Source organism: Engraulis encrasicolus, chromosome 9, assembly GCF_034702125.1.
Source record: "Engraulis encrasicolus isolate BLACKSEA-1 chromosome 9, IST_EnEncr_1.0, whole genome shotgun sequence".
NCBI lineage: Eukaryota > Metazoa > Chordata > Actinopteri > Clupeiformes > Engraulidae > Engraulis > Engraulis encrasicolus.
The window spans coordinates 4,068,378-4,090,846 of NC_085865.1; the positions used below are offsets into that span (position 1 = coordinate 4,068,378).

At 41.9% G+C, this 22,469-nt stretch overlaps 1 protein-coding gene across 1 annotated transcript in view; it reads left to right on the forward strand.

Moving 5' to 3' along the window:
• LOC134456075 (cytosolic sulfotransferase 1-like) overlaps window positions 1-22,469 on the forward strand; it is a 49,493-nt gene that overhangs the window by 17,088 nt on the left and 9,936 nt on the right. The window contains exons 8-11 of the mRNA XM_063207509.1: window positions 4,086-4,177; window positions 11,203-11,335; window positions 18,447-18,575; window positions 22,051-22,151. Coding sequence (XP_063063579.1) covers window positions 4,086-4,177; window positions 11,203-11,335; window positions 18,447-18,575; window positions 22,051-22,151 — 455 coding nt within the window. The remainder of the gene's footprint in view (window positions 1-4,085; window positions 4,178-11,202; window positions 11,336-18,446; window positions 18,576-22,050; window positions 22,152-22,469) is intronic.

Below are 22,469 nucleotides of genomic sequence, written 5' to 3' on the forward strand. Positions count from 1 at the left end.
TCACAACTGATCTGATTCTCAGCCATGGCTGCCTTACCTTGTAAAAGCTTTGATTTGTCGCACATTAAAAGATTGTTTATTATTAGCTTTCACAACAGTTACAAAAGAGCTGACTAGTTATACCATTTGATTCATTTCCTGGGATAAAGAAAACTGCAAACAAACAAAAAATGCACAAAAAAACTACCCCTACTTGCCATCTGCACTTACTATATTGTTCTGTATATTTCCTGTATACCCAGTGGACTTTGTGTCTGTTCATGCTATATGCTATGATTAGTTCCTCTATTGTAAGTTGCTTGATATAAATGCATCTTCCAAGTGTAATGTAAAGTAATGTGAATATTGATATACTGTAGGCCTACTTTGTATGTTTTGTGGTCAGCAGCCTATATGAGATTGTTATAGTTATATAAGTGTGTTGCCTCACCCAGCCTTGAACCATCACTTGAGTTGTAGGTTTTCTCTGAGTTTGGAACCCCAGAAGGTCCGGGTTTGAGTCCTGATAGGGCAACTCTGCCCCCTTTGCTATAAATGGTGTCAGAAGTGGGATTGAGTCCATGAGACCACTAGAAGCACACCCATTGTGTGTGAGCCATGAGGGGACCCCATGCTGGAGAGGTGACCGCGACCAGTGCAAGGGACCCCAGTGATGGGTGAAGCATAGATGATGGAGAAGTGTGATGCGAAGGTATGTGAGTGACAGCATGAGTGTGTGAAGCGCAAGGGTGTCCTTCCCAAAGGAGATAGTATGACTATCACAAGAGTGTGTTCTGTAGTGCCAACGAGCCTGGCTCTTTCTACCCCAGAAGGTCTGAGTTTAAGTCCTACTGGGGCAACTCTACTCCCCTTGGCTACACCAGGGGTACCAAATATGTGCTCTGAGCTCTTCCCCAAAGAGCCAGGCTCATTAATGTGGCAGTCGGAGCACAGACAACCCACCAACCTAACCATGAAGTGAACTAACCCCATGAAACTGCCCTTGATCGTCCACATATGCTTAACACAATCAGGGTCCTCGCATAACTTTCGACCACATTTGTCCATTCCAGGATGCACCACATTCTATCTTTCACCCATGACTGGGGTCCTTCACACCAGGGTCAATGCTGCCCAATGTGTTTTCTCCTGTGTATTCTGTTTTTTGGAAAACTGCACTGCTGTTTATTATTTGGCAATTTTACTATGTAATACTTTTCAGTATCTCTATGCAGTAACAAATAAACATTGCTGTTATAATAGTATAACTGTGTAGTAGTATTATTTGGTAACACTTTATTTTAGGGATACATCTATTAGCACTAATACATACAATATTAATGCCTGTGTAAGTAACTTGTAAGGCATGTACTAAGCAAAATAAGACAGTTGTTAATCATGTATTATGTCTTGTTCATGCCCAATTAGGGATTTATTACTAATATAACCTTAGTAAGGACCAGTAAGCCTATATTTTTATTTATTAGTAAGTAGTACGTGGCAGAATACAATGTGTATAAGCTCCCGACACACTGTGTGAACAAACTCTGAGCAGTGTGAAAACAGATGCAGAATAAGGGTCCCTATTCTAAAGTGAAGCATTGCTCAGCCCAGATGGCTCAGGGCCTCCACACTTCCAAAGTCCCCCTCGTTACCTAGGGCCCCCACACCACCCAGGCCCGTACAACCTAGCACCCCCAATCTACAAAGTGTAAGGGTATATCAAATAATTAAAGCTAATCCAGTTGAGTCATCTTATTTTCCCTTGTTCATAACTATGTAAGGAAGGTAACAGGAGCCTTTATATAGCAAGGATTGAACGTGCACTTGTCAATGGCGGTGGGTTGGTGAGATGTCATTTTTTTCATGTACCACTGAGTTTTATTTGTAAAACCCCCCAAAATAAATGCAGAACATTAGAATAATAGTTTTGGAGCAAAACTAAACTATTCTTTTGTGATAATTAAGTTAATTTTTGAGAACATTAGCTTCAAGAAGTGCAGTGCATGATGGGTACGCAATCTAGGCCAACAGACAACCTACCCAGCTCTGAGCCTACGTCCATAGCTCCTCCCCTCACTCATGAAATTTAGTTCCTATCCAAACAATTTGCCATGTACGTAACAACAGAAATATCATCATTGCTGCATTGGCCATGCATTGCATTTCTGACTAAGGGCGTACCCATCATGCACTGCATTTCTTGGAGCTAAGTTTCTCAAATATTAACTTATTTATCACAAAGGAATAGCTTAGTTTCGCCTCCAAACTATTACTCATCGTTATATTCTGCATTTATTGTAGGGTTTTTACAATTAAAACTAATTGCTGTATGAAAAAATGACATCTCACCCACCGTCATTGAGAAGTTTATGTCCAATCCTTGCTATATAATGCTTCCAATTACACCCTCATATATTAGGTAGAAAAAGTAAGATCTATTATCTACTAAGACTAATGCAAAATCAGAAAAGGTCTTACACTTTGCTACCCGGGGGGGCGGGGGGCGTTTGGGGGTAGAGTGGGGACCATAGGTAGTGTGAGGGCCCTAGGTAGTGCGGGGGCCCTAAGCCATCTCGGCTGAGCAATGCATCACTTTAGAATAGGGACCCTTATTCCACATCTGTTTTCACACTGTTCAGGGTTTGTTCACACAGTGTACCAGGAGCTTATACACATTGTATTCTGGCCCTTACTGCTTACTCATAAATAGACATCTAGGTCTACTAGGTCCTTACTAAGGTTATATTGGTAATAAATCCCTTATTGTGCATGAACAAGACATTTGCGAATAAATGTCTAACAACTGTCTGATTTTGCTTAGTACATGCCTTACAAGTTACTTACTAAGGCATTAATATTGTATGTATTAGTGCTAATAGATGTATCCCTAAAATAAAGTGTTACCTTCTATTCTTGTCGCACAGGAAGGAATTAGAGCCTATGATAAATATATGAATAATAAATCAAGTAAAGATAACTATAAAGAACCTACTACTACAACTAGACTAGCTACTACTACTACTGTCACTACTACTACTAGACTGACTGCTGTTGTTTTTTTTTTAATACAATTTTATTTTTTTCTTAGTCATGGTATCACAAACATCACATGCTTCACAAACTGAACAATAACATCAACTATTTCTTTTTTTTCCACATCATGATTTTGTTTTGTTTTGTTTTTTCCCCTCTCCACCCATTCCTCCCTCTGTACACATGTGCCCCCCACCAAACCCAGTCAGCCCAATATCCCTTCATCCCCTCAATGCGTAGTCAATGCATAGTCCTGTCCAGATCCGGCAGGATAATAGGGTTTTTCAGACTATCCGGATCCGGCAGGATCTTAAGCAGTGGATCCGGTATCCGGCAGTTACCTAACAATCAGGATCTGGGGCATCTCTACTTTTTACGTAGCCTAGGCTTTTCAGTCTGTCTTTCACAACCCCAATCGCTGCATGGAGTGAAAGCCCTTTGGAAGCGGCCGTTGAAGGCAGTGTGGCAGTAAGCTAATGAGTCTTAAAAATAGTTTGCGCCAACGTAATAAAAAGGGCCCACGTGTGCGAGTTGGCTATAACCACCCTCAATCAAATACCCCTAATCATGACGAATGTCAAACATTGTAAATATATTACTCAGGATTAAATTGATAACTTTCCCAAAAATTACAGTAAATTAACTGGTTAAGTGCATAGTAGCAAAAAGTAAGAAACTCAAAGAGAAAATAAAAACTATCAGTCTGCAATGTCTGGTTGTCTGACTTGCACAAGCCTGGCCTTGGAACGGACTTGCTTCAGCAAAACAACAGGAACACTTCAGAGATAAAGCAAGAGCAACAGAGAAGAGCAGGGAAAACTCCGGGTTCTCTGCTAAATGAAATGAAAAGTAGAAGTAAACCAGGCACTGTGAACACACTTAAAGGCAATAATATATTCACACAAAGTGAACGGGATGGCATATCGGCTATATTGAGAAACGTTGACATCAGGTGCATCAGCCCGCAAAACCAGCCATTGTTGGTTGTCTTGACGGCAGCATAACCTTGGGCATTTTGGAGAAAGAACAGTCTCCCGGTGTATCTCGTGTTGGCTATCATCATGTCACAGCCAGCCTGAAATCAGAGCAAGACATAACACACAACAGCTGGCCAAAGGACTGCCATTACAGCCACACGTCAGCAGGTCAGCAGAACAGCAGGGTAGCAGGTTCAGTCTGCTCGTCGAATGTCCCACAGCCACAGTGTTTCACAGTGTGTTCATGTTCAAAAGTTCAAAGTTCAGGAAATGACTTGATTTCCATCATCAGAGGTTTCAGCCAAGGTAGATGTGGTGTATTAAATACTAAATGCTATAGATATTAAAACATACGGATGGCTCCTGCTTGTCTCAGAGGCTCGCTGTAAGTAGCCCAAGGTCTTCTGCAGGCACCCCTTATCAGACACAGCAGGCCCAACTATCAACAAGCACACTTCTGTGGCAGAGACAGAAAGACACTCAATATTGAAACCTCCAACAGTGTATGCTAAACCACCTGTTTGTCACTGCAAAGGCAGTATAATTCATCCAAAATTCTACAGTGAGCTACAACACTTTCAAGATGGCTGATTCCAAGATGGCTGAATTGTTTGGCCCATAACTTCTGACTAGGTGGATGTACTTTTCCAACATTTCTTTTAGCTTTGTTTTGTCAATAGTAGTTTGTTTTTAATTTAGGTATAGAGATATCAAAAAATAAAACTGCTCATCTAAAGCCCGCTTCCAGCATTTTCTGTGAGAATGCAATTGAGTTGACTGGTAGAAATGGAGAGTGACTGATAGATTTTAAAATCTACCTGCCACAGTGACTGACTGGGGGGGGGGGGGGGGGGGGAGACTTAAATTCCACCCCTGGGCCAAGGTATTGTCACAGAGGACCTGGGCTGAGGGGGTGGAGCAATATCAGGAGGAGGCGTAGCTGTTAAGTCCCCAAGTGAGAGCATGAAACAGGAAGATTAGACGGCAAGTCATTCCAGCATGAAAGGGGAGAAAAGAGGATCTTTTTTTTTCTGAAAAGAATCTTTTTTACTTTTTGACTCCAACAAAAAAAAATTTAACAAAGGATGGGAGAAAAATCTGACAACAGGCTTGAGGCAAGTAATCCAAACAATGATTATATAATATAGCAACAGCAGGAGAAAACAAAAGATATACTAGAAAAAAATGGAAAATACAAGAAATAGGTGATCATAATATCAGAGTTGAAATCGGAGCCTTAGAGTCAGGTTTTAGTAAGTAACTTGTAAGGCATGTAGCCTACTAAGCAAAATGAGACAGTTGTTAGACATTTATTCACAAATTTCTTGTTCATGCACAATAAGGTATTTATTACCAATATAACCTTAGTGAGGACCTAGTAGACCTAGATTTCTATTTATGAGTAAGCAGTAAGGGCCAGAATACAATGTCTATAAGCTCCTGGTGCACTGTGTGAACAAACCCTGAACAGTGTGAAAACAGATGTGGAATAAGGGTCCCTATTCTAATGTGAGGCATTGCTCGGCCCAGATGGCTTAGGGCCCCTGCACTACTTAGGGCCCCAACTCTACCCAACCCCCGCTCCCCCTCCTTGGGAAGCAAAGTGTAGGAATTTGTCTGAATCTGCATGTGTCTGATTAGTTATGTAGACCTCACCTATTCTACTCAGTATCTGCATTGGTAGCAGGAAGCATTATATAGCAAGGATAGAGTGTACACTTCTCAATGACAGTGGGGTGGTGAGATGTCATTTTTTCATACACCAATTAGTTTCAATTGTAAAATCCCTACAATAAATGCAGAATATAACGACAAGTAATAGTTTGGAAGCAAAACTAAGCTATTCCTTTGTGATAAATAAGTTCATGTTTGAGAAACTTAGCTCCAAGAAGTGCAGTGCATGGTGGGCACGCCCTTTGTCAGAAATGCAATGCATGGACAATGCAGCAATGATAATATTTCTGTTGTTACGTACATGGCAAATTGTTTGGATTAACAACTAAATTGCACGAGAGAGAAGTGGAGCTAAGGACGTAGGTAGGCTCAGAGCCGGGTATTCTGTAGGCCTACATTGCGTACCCATCATGCACTGCACTTCTTGAAGCTAGTGTTCTCAAACATTAACTTAATTATCACAAAATAAATAAATAAATACAGCTGTCTCCAAAAGTGTTGTCGCCTATCCATCTGTTTGGAATAACAGCTAATAACCTGACTTTCAATTAATCACTTGGCTTCAGAAGTCACTCATACGAAAGCTACAACCCTCCCGAATGAAAATGTATGTACAAAAATAAATTTCATGCACCAAAGAAAGATTGACCCTTTAATGAACACAGACAGGGCAGATTTTCACAAGACAAAAGTTTTGTCGCCTATCGAACATAATGTGAAAATGAGCAGATAAGTCACTTCAAAACACTTCAAATGCGCAGATCGGGTGTCATACTTAATCACTGATTCACTCACACCTCTCCAGAAAATCAACTTTGGTGTATGTTTAGGGTCATTGTAATCAGAGCCGGTTCTGACCTCTGTGGGGCCCTAAGCAAAAATATGCCAAGGGGCCCCCCTAACTATATTAAAAAAAACAATCCCTCATTTTTTCCAGTGAGTATATATTTCTGCAGCTATAGGCACTACATACTCCCACAGACCCTAGGGCCAGATTACACTTCCGGCCTGATAAACTGACTCACACGTGGATATAGGCCTACATGAATGACATTATTAATATTATATGAAATTATTACCCACAAAGGTTAAACATAAAAAATGCATTGGTACCATGGGAGTCTCACAATGTGGCATACAAGTCCTTATTAGTAATCTAAAGAATTTGAAAAAAAAAACATGGTCTAACCATAAAAGTTCCCATTAATTTAGAAATGACACAAACTAGACTGGATGCCAACAAAATACATTTCCTTTAAATTAGATATTGGAGGCTAGGCTTGCACATTTTAAGACATAAGGCTTGCACATGCAAGACGTGGTGGTAATGTGAACGTAGGTGAGCAAGTGAATAGCCTACACTGCGCGCCCTCGCCAAAGTCTTCTCTGGCCAGGAGGAGTAAAATGAACAGGTTGCATTTCCCCTCACAAAGTTAACGTTCCAAGCGGAGTTTAGCATTTATTGCTGTTAATTCGCTGTTAAAAGTTTGTTGATCACTCTCCATCTCCCTCTGCAAGCGGGGCTGGTGCACGATACCCACACACGACTTTCATTGTTTTGGCGAGCTCATTAGAAAAGCCGACTTGATGATGGACTAGGCTACTGACAAAATTATTCAATACAATTTTCGGGAGATAGACAGATCATAATCGCAGCTTTCAGTCGCGCACACATCCAAACACACAGACGCGCGACCCGTCCCTTTCCTCTCCTCCGGGAGGGCGCAAGCACACACACACACACACACACACACACACACACACACACACACACACACACGCACACACGGCACCCCTTCCTATCTCATACTCTCCTCCGTTGATTCGATTGCACTCATGTTTCGTCGGCTAGAAGTCAGCTGATGTTTCTCAACTAGGTAGCTACTAGGCCTACAACTTTCACAAACAGCAGTAAGGCATTGACAGCAAGACATAATTTCCTTCACTCTTCCCTGTTGATTCGATTACACAGGCGGACTTAAATTCCCGCGGTAACGCAAACAGGAACGCTTGTAATGCGCACTATCGAAGACATGGGCAGGAACTCGGCATTGTTGTGAGATTCTCACTCAAGATTCTCACTCCTGTTCCATACAAAATTAACCAAAGAAGAAGGGGCGAATCACGTAGGCCTAGTTATGTGACGGAATCAATAATAAGTTCGTCGTTTTTTAAATTAGCCTATATATATTTTTTTTTTTACCTCAACGTAAGTGACGTCATGGGCAACGCGAGGCCCTACGCTGTGAGCGTAGTGAGCGTTATGGGCCCGCCGGCTCTGATTGTAATCATGGAAAGCAACACAATGAAAATCAATGGAGGTCAATGAGAGATGGTGACTGTAACTGTTGTACTTATTTCCTTTTGTTATTTTTGTGTTTGTCATTTCATGTCTTTATATTACACTTGTCTTTATGTCCAAGAATGTTTTTGTTTATGTACGTTGGCTTACGTCACTGGGTCATGTCAGCTGATGTCACACGGACACTATTAAGCGCCGTACCACCCGGCTAGGTGTGAATGGACTTGACTATGCTCGCGGCCTCGCTACAAGCCGCGGGCTAGTTTGAATTATTTGACGCTCAAAATGGTCTTATGAAGTTGAAGTCTCATGCCCTCTTGATGTAATACGCAGCCAGTGAGGTATGTTTGTTTATTTTGTCTTTGTCGTGTTTTATTTCTGTTGTATTGTGTCTGGGTTTATGATTTTCTTACTGATTTTGTTTTGTGTTTTGTTTTGTAGTGTCAGTTTGACGGTGGATGAAAGACGAACGGAAAATGAACATGGATTAAAGAAATAAAAGTGATCATCCATCAGTAACTAAAACTCGACTCAAGCGTGGTTCCTGGAGGGCGTGATAGTGACATGTTTGCTATTCGTAGAGCAATAAATGTTTAACTTCATGATTCAATCAATGATAAGTGCCAGTGATATAGCCTAAGTGGTGCATGTAAAATACAGATAAATCTATCAAACATTTAAACAACATTGCTTCAATGATTCAGCATTTCTAATGGGCCTGGACAACATAGCCGTGGGAGAGAGAGAGAGAGAGAGAGAGAGAGAGTGTCATTCTATCACTGTTTTTTTTTAAAAAGGGCACGGCTCCTTTAATATATTTTTTTTAAATCCTTGGAGAAGCTGCGCACAAGAGAACGCTACAGTAGAGCGTACCCACAAAATACACCTGACTGTCATTCTCAGAATGCCAGTGGAGTCACAACTCAAAATTCTTTTTGCTAAACTTTTTACAAGACGCGCCAAGCGCTAAATGTTTTCAGTCTACCGCATATAGCGAGAGTAGTAGGCTAGCCTTAGGCCAGCCGCACACCGGCTCCGACAAAGTGCGGCGCACTTTTGCTTCCGACAGAATTCGGACCCCCAAACCCAATTTCACACGAACATTGCATTGATGGTCAATGGGCGGCGCCGACAAAATAGAACTCGTCTCTAATTGCTATCCGACATCGGCGATATGTCCGCGGACATCGGCGCCAGTGTGCGTGGTTCTATTGAAAACAATGGGATCGAATTTTAGCTGAGCAGTGCTCAGCACTTTGTCGGAGCCGGTGTGCGGAAGCCCTTAGTTTCTCTTCAAAATTAATTTCACACGGAATAATTTGCAAAATGGCACAGCCTGGCAAGATTGAAATGGTTCGGGAACATGACTGTTGTTTGTGTTCCATACAATACGTAAGGTGTTTGGTGTTAGAAATGTGTGTGATATCACCCTTCTGGCTTCAATAGGCCTACTGTTGCGATGGCGAAATAACTTCTAATGTCCGCCTAGCTGCACTAGTTGCAATGGCAAAATAACTTGTTATGTCCGCCCTTTTCTTTTTGTCGTCTCTGAGGCTTATAAAGCTCACATTCATAATGAAACACCGATGCAGTTTAAGTTGAGGGCTTTCAGCACCACTAGCACATGGACCACTGCTTCCAACTAACTTCCTGGCCGTCTAATGTCCCATCACTCTGTTTCAAGCGGCAACATGGGTCGTCACTCGTCATAGCTCCGAATAAACGAATGTCATAAAGAACAGCCAGTTTAAAATGTTTTTTAAATTAACGCTACCACTTTGTAATAGGCTATATTGAAATATAAACTAATCAATGTAGATTTTCGATAGGCCTACATTAAAATAATATGACAAAATTGGTAGGGACAATTTTATATCCCTATCCCTAAAATAGGCCTATTGGTAGGGACAAGTCACAACCGTCCCCCTTAAACCTACGCCCGTGGCTGAAACGCATTTGTTACAACGGAGGATTTATTTTTATCCACACATGTTGCTTTTACACCTAAACAGGAGAAAAAAATACCTTTCTAAAAATATATCCTCCTACGTGGAAACAGCCACTTTGTTGATCAGGGGGGGCTAGGTAGTGCGGGCCTGGGTGGTGGCGGGGGCCCTAGGTAATGAGGGGTACCTTGGTAGTGCGGCGGCCCTAATCCATCTGGGCTGAGCAATGCATCACTTTAGAATAGGGACCCTTATTCCGCATCTGTTTTCACAATGTTCAGGGTTTGAGGGCTAAAAGTGCTCGCACCAACTTTGATGTCGTATAATTCCTTAATGACTTAAGCTATGACTACGAAACTTGGTGACTTTTCCTAAAATTTTGTTGGCTACAGTATATTACCAAAAGATTATGTTTATCATTTTTATTTTTGGCAACGGTTTTCTGACAGGTATGTCTGACCAAAAATCACTAATCTAAGTCTCATTATTTTTACTTTTTCATATTTTTTGTTATTTCCATTAGCATCAGACAACTTTGTGAGCATTAAAGTGGTCTGAAGCATATAATCATTAAAATTTAAGCGCATTACCTAAATTTGATGGAAAATACATTATGGCGAGATTTTGGGCATTATAATCAGATGATGTCATAATGACGTCATAGTACCAGATAATGACACAAAAATGATGTAAGTCATAGATGTCCATATGTAGATCATCTCCCCAAAGTGTGGTGGTCATACCGTATTCCGTTCATGAGTTATATTATATATTATGAGGGGGGGGTCAAAAGAGCCCCCCCTCCAGGCCCAGGAATGCCAAAAAAGCCCAGTCTCTGAATAGGCTTAAAGGGACACTGTGTGAGATTTTTAGTTGTTTATTTCCAGAATTCATGCTGCCCATTCACTAATGTTACCTTTTTCATGAATACTTACCACCACCATCAAATTCTAAGTATTCATTATGACTGGAAAAATTGCACTTTTCTGTGGAGTTCTTCGGTATTCTGAGCTCATACGGCTTGCGAAAGGGGGCTCTGTATCAAGCAGAGCTCAACACACAACGGCTTGCGAAAGGGGGCTCTGTATCAAGCAGAGCTCAACACACAACACACAATTTGTGCTTTTTTCTTAGACTTTTTTGGTTAGTTTTATCCTCTTCAAGTTCCATTCTCATCGTAACTAATTGTTATTTCCAACTTGCATTGTCATGCATATGGATGCAGATTGAATAATGTCAGGTTTAATAATTTCATAATAACACGATAACACATTTGCTCTTACTGTAGGTTATGGGGCGTGCTGAACTCTTTGACTTCCATGGAGTCCCTATGACACGCCCCTTCACAGACAGCTGGGAAAAGGTGCAGAACTTTAAGGCTCTGCCCGATGATATTCTCATAGCTACATATCCAAAAGCAGGTATGGTTATATTATTATTATTTCATATGTTTCATATTATTCTTCTTAGGTATTGCCAGTGTATGGTAGAAGGTTGGCTATTCGCCCAGGCAAAGTGTATGGTGACATGACATCCAATCATTTCAGATCTATTAGGGCCTAGATCAGGGGTGGGGAACCTATGTCTGGAGGACCGTTTGCGACCCTTGAGGCCTTTTTATCTGGCCTGCAATATCATTCTCATGTTATGCAGCGTCACATGAAAAATGACATATTTTGTAAAGGAATCTTAGAAATCACATTTGCAATACAATTAAGTTATATTCACGGAACCTCGAGCAGGTGGGGTCTCTTTTAACCCTGTGAAACCTGAACCATGAAAGCAATGAGAGAAAATTCTATTTTTTTGGAATTTGCTTCAATATTGGTCCCTTATAAGAAATGTAAAAAAAAAATTCAAAATTTTGTTAAGGTCGCTGAGATATTTAATGCATCATATATGATGCATCAGGCTTTTAATGAATGAAAATTCCAATTTCATGACCATTGAAAAATGACTTTTAATGCATTTACAACTTTTTTTTTATTTAAAAAAGTTGTCAGACAATTTAATTTGAGGATTATCTTTAAATATTTAGTGAGATCCTGCCATTTTTTAAAGCCTATCCTTGTTTTAGCATGACCATATTTTACATTTCCCACAGCCTGGTTGGGTAATTTTTTAAAATCTATGTAAAAACATAGCTGATTGAATGCTCAACAACCTATTTATGAGTGTAATATAGATCATTATTCATTTTTGATGTGTAATTTGAATATATGGGTCCAATACTACAATTGGACCATTTCTCCATTCACTTCAATGCATTTTTTACGAGATCATAATTTCAACATTTTGCATTGCATTTTCAAAATTGCAAGTAAAACCTGTTTCTTAAGGCAATATCTTTGTCTTGAAGTAAAACAACTTGTGTGTTTTGTTAAACGATCGTCGTGGTATGCTTTGTAAGTTTCCCTATGGAGCAAATGCATTGATGGCTGACTTCCTGCCACCGCCGGATGGTGCTTATATGTCTCATCAGTTTTAGCACGATCTCTCTGCAACACGGTGTAAAAATATAAACTCTTCCTTGCTTAATTGCACAAAGCAAGTGTTCAAATTAAAGGATGTGGAGTTATATTTCGGAAATTTGTACACAAACCTTATGCAATTTGACGAAATCTCAGCGTCGATCAGGGAAACCGCTTCTACCCCATTTTCCTGTTTTTCGCCGAGCTGTGGTCAACTTGTTGTCGACCGCTGCTCTCTTGTGGCAGTTTCCGTGTACTGCAGGACGTTTGGAAATGACACGCAGGATGTTTTTCAGATCGATTTTTTTGTGTGTCAGCGTGGAGAGGGCTTTGAATTTGATGAGACATATATGATGCATCCGGCGCGATAGGGTTAAAGGTAGCTGCCTCAAACATATGGCCTATAGGGCAGGGGGGACATCCTGGTTTGTGGTCATAGTATGGCCCTCTGAGGAATTTAATGGCCCTTGGATGAATTTGAATTGGTGCCTCGAATGAAAAAAGGTTCCCCACCCCTGGTCTAGATTAAGATATATAGAGCTTGAAAGTCCCGCCCCTTAGTTCCGCATTTCACAGGACCTAAACTAAGCTAAGCTGACCATCTAACAACATGGTAGCGAGTAAATATCTTCCGATCTCAGTCATTACATGTGCTGGGCTACAAATATGCTGTTTAAGAGGCTAGATAAAGATTATTCATGCAGAAGTATCAATGTTTTGTTCCGAGGCCGTCTGCATGAAAAATGTGAAGAAACACAGCTTTCTAAAAAGTTTAGGGGTTCGTACGAAAAATTTAACAAAAATATCAGAAACAACATATGTGGAGCTCGTGGCACAACTCGAAGGGGATCGAAATATCATTTTAATACCGCCATTGGATTACATGCTACGATTTTCGGCTAAAAACGCTGTTGAGGTCCCATGAAATGGGGGGGAAGTCACGTCACTTTCAAGCTCTATGTGACTTATTGTAGCCCACATTTCAGATGGTCAAACGTACAGCATACTGGCTCCATCTCCATGGGCATATTCTGGTTGTGATTGTTTTATATCTTCTGGTCTGTAGTTTATGTTTTAAAGGGACACTGTGTGAGATTTTTAGTTGTTTATTTCTAGAATTCATGCTGCCCATTCACTAACATTACCTTTTTCATGAATACTAAAAGTATTCATTATGACTGGAAATTGGCTTGGATAGGAGAGAGGGTCCTGAGGAGCCCAACCTCTGGGAGCCTGCTGGCCTCCAGAAGAGCGAACAACCCCGGGTGTCTTTGGGGATGGGGGTGGGGGTGTGGTGCAAGGGGGGGCAGAGCATCTTCATTATGTTGTTCTTCCAGGCAGACTGTTTGTTCCTGCACTGACCTTGGCCTAGGCCACTGCAGACAGGGGCGCCAAAAGGGTCGTTTGGGTTTTTGAGGCGAGCGCTTGCATTCCACAATTTTCCATGCCTGCTCAAACTTAAACCCATGTTTAATTCCGTTCGGAAAATATATATAGGGAAGGTCATCAAAGATGAAGCAAAATAATTATGTACTTCATATATTTTTCAGACAGTAAACATTGAATGGGGTCAAATAGACCCCAAGGATAACAGGAGGGTTAATAGAGTAAGCTATATCCTGAGTTAAGGTTTTTGAAGTCATTCCTCCTCAGTGGTGAACACTAATAAACAATCACCCCTGAGGTTTTTACAGGTATCTAACCTGGAACATAATTTCATAATGAAAACAAGTGACTGTAAATTAACTGTAGCTGCCCAAGTACTGCATATAGTATTGGAGTGTCAGACTAACCGCGTGAATAGACCAGGCGCGATGCGATTCAAGCGACAGAGTGCAGCAGCAAGCGATACGAGCGATTGAAGAGACTGGAGTATGTCCGTACAGGTAGAAGGCAAACCATCCAAGCATTCCCATTGGCTGTGGTCACTGACCTCTATACAGCCATTGGCTGTCGCGGCTTGTCGCCGAACCGCGTCATAGAAAGTTGAAAGGATTTCAACTTCAAACTGTCGCGCTCGTCGCGCAAATCGCTCTAGACTCCAGAATCGCTTTTGTCGCGCAACTCAATACAAAGTCAATTACTTCCGTCGCTCGCCTCGCTCTTGTCACGGTAGGTGTATTTCTGCGGTAAGACATTAGCAATACCAATACATGTCGTTTTTAGAGCACTGGTATTGTAGCATGTTGAATGTCGTGCGCCTTTAAGCCATAGCAGTAGTCGCTGGTGAATTGGTGTCATGTGATTGTGGGCACCACCAATTGCCAAATGCCTGAGTGTCTTTAAAAAGGCCTTGGCACCTGCTACTGCAGGAGGCAGCAGATATGTTTGCTGGTGGCATATTTGCGTGCGTTAGGGGATTTCGTAAGCCTGAACTTAGGTCTCCAAATTGGTACTTCACGGAGAATTGGCTGCTCGCGTGAAGTGTTATTAGTTCCAACTAGATCGTGGGCATTCGTTCACGAACTGTCGTATCATGTATGCACACTTGTCCTTCGATAGCCTATGTTGAAGACTAAGCTGGTAAACGTTGTGTCTAGCCTATCTCACCCGCTGTATGAATTGACTAGGTACGGGTATTGGAGTGTCGTGACGCGCCCGTTCTGCTGCAGGTTGATTAATCTGTTTCTCATCAGTCGGTATGTCATTCCCCCTTTTCCCCTCTTTATTATGGATGTAATTGCAGCTGTTTGCTCATGTGTATCTGTATCGTGCCTTGTGTGTGTGCAGGTAGCCTGCAGATTGCTAGCCGTGGGGCCGTCTGCCGGTCCGGGTTGCTGCTTTGTTTGGAGAGAGTCCTGGCTGATGACGCGCGCCGAGGGCGTGTGTACAGGAGCGCGACTGTGACGAGCGAGTGTGGAGTGTATGTGCGTGTGTTTGGTGCGTCTGGGAGCAGTGGCAATTGGTGCTCCAGTGAGCCATGACTGCGCGTATGCATGTGTGTGCCCTGCCTCTATTTCTGTTTTATTTGTGCTCGTTAGACGAGTTTGTTTGTTTCTTTTTGTATTTATTTTCTGGAGTCGTGCACATACCCTTGTAATTGGGCTAGCTCGTTGGGGCACCCTACTCACAGTAGCTTCACGTTTGCTGTGCATAGACTAACTGTTTTATTCTATCAAGTGTAAATCTTTGTGTGCTTCCCATTCCTTGCATGCTTATAACCTGTGTTTGCCGTGCTACTTGTCTCAATGCATGTGTTGTATAACTAATTGAAGCTTAAGTGGGGTTGGGCAGTCCTTACCTGCCATTGCCTATTCCGGTCACTGTGTACAGCCTCTGTTGGCTATTGTAAATATTCGTCTTATCTTTAATAAGAAAATCATGTCTTAATAAAACAAGAACTTAATGGTTCACCTTTCTCTGTCTCTGTTATTCTTAAAGAACCTGGGTGTCTTAACGGTAGTGAATAATCTTCACTTTCTAGAGTGGGGCTCCACCTCACTCTAGTGGCGTAGTCGGGTACTGCAACCAAAATTTGGTATTTAAAACTGATAATTAATCACTAACTTCCACTCTGCTACATTTGACGTGTGTCGGCAGGAGAAGGACTTAACAGAGACGGATAGGCAACTTAACCTTTCATTGTTTTGCACTGTGGTAGGCACTTGTCCAGTTGTTTAACTTCTATGTCTGGGTTGTGAAATTGTGTTTGTAATATGTAACTCCAAACAAAGCAGCAGCCCGGTTCAGGGATTGTGCCATTTTTTGTCTATAGGCTACAGTTTGTTGTAGGCCTATGTTCTTGTGAGCTTTGTGTAACCTACATGTCATTTCAGTGTGTTGGTAAGATGTGGGAAAACGAACGGAATGAATTGACCGAAATCATGGACATGGTGAAACAGCAACAACGACTAATAGACCAACTGGAGCAGGATGTTGACAGGATGCAGCGGCCTCTACCAGGGCCGCGAGGTGGGCTCTTCATATGCTGGCGGTGCCAGCAACCAGGCCACATAGCGCGTGACTGCGATGGGGTGCGAGTTCCTGCTGGTACCCCACCCTCTCCGTCAGGCCAATCCAGTGACAAGGGACCATCGTCCCATCGGCGGCCAGCTGGACCGACATCTACCAGGCGAGGGGGGCACAGCCCTGGGAGGCTGCCGGGCTTGATGGACCCCTCTAACCAAACTTTCACAGCGCCTGGCGCCATCCTGCATTGTCTCTGCGTGTGTATGTGTGTGTGTGTAATGTTGCTGCTTAATCTCCTTTTTACATAGTACGTGTTCCCCTTCTTTTTGATGTTCGTGGGTGCGCATGTCTGGGTGAGAATGTGTGTGTGTGTCTGTGAGTGTGAGTGAGTGCGCGTCTGTGTGAGAGTGCGTGCGCGGCTGTGTTTGCGCTCGGGGCGCAGCCTAGGGCCCAGATTGATGGATGTATGTCTGTTGTCGTCGGGGCGACGACAAAATCAGCTGGGGTAGAATGTAGCATGTTGAATGTCGTGCGCCTTTAAGCCATAGCAGTAGTCGCTGGTGAATTGGTGTCATGTGATTGTGGGCACCACCAATTGCCAAATGCCTGAGTGTCTTTAAAAAGGCCTTGGCACCTGCTACTGCAGGAGGCAGCAGATATGTTTGCTGGTGGCATATTTGCGTGCGTTAGGGGATTTCGTAAGCCTGAACTTAGGTCTCCAAATTGGTACTTCACGGAGAATTGGCTGCTCGCGTGAAGTGTTATTAGTTCCAACTAGATCGTGGGCATTCGTTCACGAACTGTCGTATCCTGGGTATGTATGCACACTTGTCCTTCGATAGCCTATGTTGAAGACTAAGCTGGTAAACGTTGTGTGTAGCCTATCTCACCCGCTGTATGAATTGACTAGGTACGGGTATTGGAGTGTCGTGACGCGCCCGTTCTGCTGCAGGTTGATTAATCTGTTTCTCATCAGTCGGTATGTCATTCCCCCTTTTCCCCTCTTTATTATGGATGTAATTGCAGCTGTTTGCTCATGTGTATCTGTATCGTGCCTTGTGTGTGTGCAGGTAGCCTGCAGATTGCTAGCCGTGGGGCCGTCTGCCGGTCCGGGTTGCTGCTTTGTTTGGAGAGAGTCCTGGCTGATGACGCGCGCCGAGGGCGTGTGTACAGGAGCGCGACTGTGACGAGCGAGTGTGGGGTGTATGTGCGCGTGTTTGGTGCGTCTGGGAGCAGTGCCAATTGGTGCTCCCGTGAGCCGTGACTGCTCGTGTGCATGTGTGTGCGTTGCCCCTATTTCTGTTTTATTTGTGCTCGTTAGACGAGTTTGTTTGTGTCTTTTTGTATTTATTTTCTGGAGTTGTGCACATACCCTTGTAGTTGGGCTAGCTCGTTGGGGCACCCTACTCACAGTAGCTTTACGTTTGCTGTGCATAGACTAACTGTTTTATTCTATCAAGTGTAAATAATCTTTGTGTGCTTCCCATTCCTTGCATGCTTATAACCTGTGTTTGCCGTGCTACTTGTCTCAATGCATGTGTTGTATAACTAATTGAAGCTTAAGTGGGGTTGGGCAGTCCTTACCTGCCATTGCCTATTCCGGTCACTGTGTACAGCCTCTGTTGGCTATTGTAAATATTCGTCTTATCTTTAATAAGAAAATTGTGTATTAATAAAACAAGAATGGAATGGTTCGCCTTTCTCCGTCTCTGTTGTTCTTAACGAACCTGGGTGTCTTAACGGTAGTGAATAATCTTCACTTTCTAGAGTGGGGCTCCACCTCACTCTAGTGGCGTAGTCGGGTACTGCAACCAAAATTTGGTATTTAAAACTGATAATTAATCACTAACTTCCAGTCTGCTACAGTATGCTTTTATTTTTTATTTTATTTCATGTTATGTTGTTTTACATCATGTTTCTCTTACTTTACAGGGGTACATTTCTGGAAAGCATATTTGCTAACTATGTTAGCTACTTTGTTGGTTGCAATGCAATTTCCCATTGACAAATACCGACGTTGCTAACGCGGCTAACAATACGCTTTCCAGAAATGCACCCCTGTACAGCACATTGACTTGCATTCATGTATGAAATGCGCTATACAAATAGAATTGCCCTGCCTTGCCTTGTCTTAGCTTATGATGTCCAATAGGCACCACTTGGATATCGTATGTACTGGATTTGCTGTACTTCAAGCAGAAGGATGAAGTGAGAGAGAAGTCTGTGCCACTCTCCGACAGAGTTCCCTTCCTTGAGATCACCAATGTAGATCTTACCACAGGTAAGGAACAGGGCTTGACATTATACTTTTCAAATCACCGGCCACTGTGGCTAATAGTTTTTCCGAGTCACTAGCCATTCAGCTATTCTACTAGCCACACATTTGTTATTGTGTTTTTTTTTCCTTTATTATGATACTGTACATCTAACCTCCGGCGATGAGGTGCTAAAGCAAGAAGATGAGATCATATCCTTCAACATGGAAATAAATCAAACAAATAAATAAATCGGGTAACTGAGAAGTGAGAAGAATACAAATGACAGGCGACAGTGAAAGAACACTGAAAGCCAAACTGGGAGCCTTATGATGAGGCCAAGGGGGCGTTGGGAGGTTTATGATGAGGCCAAGGGGGCGTTGGGGGCTTATGATGAGGCCAAGGGGGCGTTGGCAGGCTTATGATGAGGTCAAGGGGGCGTTAGGAGGTTTATGATGAGGCCAAGAGGGGGTTAGGAGGCTTATGACGATATCCGGGGTTGTTTATTCACAAAAGGTTGAGAACCACTGGTTTAGATGAAGATTGTGGAGCATTGAAGCACTACAGTAAATACAGTAAACGGGAAGTGAAATGGCCTCTCTTTCAAAAATCAAAAAGATCATTTGGCAGTGCTAATTCATTCGAGTCGAATTTGACACCCACACAGTTGGTCCTCTGTAAGTGTTCATTAACGCTGCAAAATGTACGGAGAAGTAGGGCAGGAACAAATGGAGGAGCTTATTGGCAAAGCGGTGTACAGTATATCACGAAAGTGAATACACCCCTCACAGTTTTGCAGATTTTTGAATATATCTTTTCATAGGAAAGCATTACAGAAATTTCACTTTGACACAATGATTAGTGACCTTTTAACAACATATTTAACCGCTTAAATTTCTTGTTCACTCAGAAAAAAACAAAATACAGCCATTCATGTTTGAACATCTACTCACAAAAGACACCATCTAAAGTAAATTTGTTTATCTTGGTCTCAACAGAGATGAACAGACCAAAGATATGGATCACTGGAACCATGTCGTGTGATCTGAAGAGACCAGGACAAACAAATGTACTTTAAATGGTGTCAAGCATGTCTGGTGGTAAACAAGTGAGTTTTACAGAAAACGTGTATCCTATCACAAGTCAAGCATGGTAGTGGGACTGACATGGTTTGGGGATGCATGAATGCTGTCAACATTGGTAATCTGAAATACACCTAAAAGAAACATGCATGTCAACATGCACTGTGACTACTGAAGCAGATCCTGATATTCTCCATAGGATTGCATTCAAATCTCACACCAATCTATTTAAGCCAGATGCAGACTCAAAATGGAAAAGTTCAATGCAAAGAAAGGTTGAAACGCACACTGATGACCTCCCTTTTCATCCCTTTTCATTTCGTTTCATTTCGAGACGATTTGAGCAAACACAGCCCCTTCTCTACCGGATTTTAATCTGGGGTGTACTCACTTTTGTGAGTACATGTTCAAACATTCATGGCTGTATTTTTTTTTTTTTTTTGAGTGAACAAGAAATTTAAGCGGTTAAATATGTTGTTAAAAGGTCACTAATCATTGTGTCCAAGTGAAATTTCTGCAATGCTTTCCTATGAAAAGATATACTCACAAATCTGCAAAAACTGTGAGGGGTGTATTCACTTTCGTGATATACTGTATCTCCATTTTGTAAAATGTTGGGGAATTGACATTTTGTATTGGGCATTCCATTGCATTGCCTTGCAAAATGCCTTTTATATCTGTTGAAATAGTATGTCCTCGAAAGATGTGAATGGCAATAATTCACACATACAGTGCCATGAGAAAGTTTGGGCACCCTTTTGGAAAATCATTACATAGGTTTATTTCTCGTTGAGCTTTTAAAGTAGAAACTTCCTTTTAACATATGTTAAACCATAGGGAAAGAGAAACATTTCTGCAGTGGAAGAATTTTCATAGGTGTTATAGAAAGAATTGTATGTGGATTTAAACAAAAATATGCGTGTGCATAAATATGGGCACCCCAAAGAAGGTATACCTTTAATATGAAGTAGAGCTCACCTTTGCTGATCTAATGGCCTTTGGATACTTGCTATACAAGAAGACAAGTTCCAACTGCCTGGTGCTACTGAATAGTTGCCAATTATTCTATCCATAACCACTCTAATTCAGTCAGGTTACTCATCTGTCTTCTTTAGACATCCTGGTTCAAATAAATTCATTATTTTTCAATGATGGTGGTATCTCAAGATTGGTATGACCATTTCAATACATTGTACTTGTTGTTTTGCATTAACTCATTGTTGAATTTTGATCAGTGCAGTGCAAACACTGTCCTGTTGGAAAGTCCAAACTCTGCTCAGCTCTTGAACACTTGAACATTCTTTTGAAAAATATGCTATTTGACAAGAATTAGTGAGGCCCTTAACTGTAATAAGTTTTACAAAGTTTTACAGTGTGTATAATATCCATACAGACCTATAGTAGGGTGTGTTTTAGACCAGAGGTCATAAAATGTATGGGTGATTTTTTTTGCCATGTCCACCTCCCATTGTTAAGGTCAAATAACTCTAGCTCAGTCTCATCTGACCACACTATGATTTCCCAAAATGACTTAAACTTGTCGAGATAAGCTTTCTGCACACGTTTAACAACTTATTTCTGATGGATACACAGGAAAGCCTTTTTATTCGTCACCCATCCAATGAGCTTTTGCCTTGTGAAAAGTATACGTGGATCGACCCATGTCTAAGTCTGCACTATCAGCAGCTATGGTCTTGTAATTCTATGGAGGTGTTCTGTAGTGTGCCTGTTACCATTCTTACCATCCTTTAGCCATGCCCCTTTAACTATTTTTCAACAAACTACAGTTTGTTCAGAGCCCACCATATTCCACTCTCCAAGACAGAACTTAGGACAAGCCTCATCTGCTATTTTGTATGATAAATTACATTTTAATGACCAATCATGTCTGTCTTGGTGACTGAAGGGATTCCAAAGTCATTAAAACCAGTTTGTGCTGCAAAGGTGAGCTCTACTTCATATTAATGGTATACCTTCTTTGGGGTGCCCATATTTATGCACACGCCTATTTTTGTTTAAATCCACATACAATTATTTCTGTAACATCTATGAAAATTCTTCCACTGCTGAAATGTTTCTCTTACCCTACAGTTTAACATATGTTAAAATGAAGTTGCTACTCTAAAAGCTCAACGAGAAATAAACCGATGTAATGATTTTCCAAAAGGGTGCCCAAACTTTCTCATGGCACTGTAGGTGATAGGACCTCTGAACAGTCATTTTCAATAAAAAAAAATGATGGATACACCGTTTTGCAAATAAAAACTCTTCAGTGAGTGAGAGTCTTGTAATTGCTACTGAAGAAGTCAATAAATGGTAAACCATCTTATAAAATTCCCACCTGCTTTTAGTGAAGTCGTGTTATGAATGTGGCTAATTACGGAAATGTCAAATCTATGCATGTCTGTTTCATTTACAGGCGTAGAGACCGCTGAAAGCGTCACCACCCGTCCTCGTCTCATCAAAACTCATCTACCCGTTCAGTTTGTGCCGAAGAGCTTCTGGGACAACAACTGCAGGGTATACAGTCACACTTTATTATTATCAGTGCTTGAAGTAGGGGGAACTTAGCATGGTCCTGACCATCCCATAATACTACCATTTCATTTCGTATTCATGGTCTGGCAATTGTTTGCGCTGAAGCGATTTCAGGATGCGGGAAGTTTGCACTCAGTTATGGTTTGAAATTATTGGACACCTCTCACCCAATCGCCGGCAGTTACTCAACAACAACATACCGCAGACCAATGTGTACGTCATTGGCACGAGCGTCCTCCCCCTTTCGCCCCCACGTGGGGCGCTTATTCGCTTATTGGCTGTTTTCTGGGGGGGGCGTTG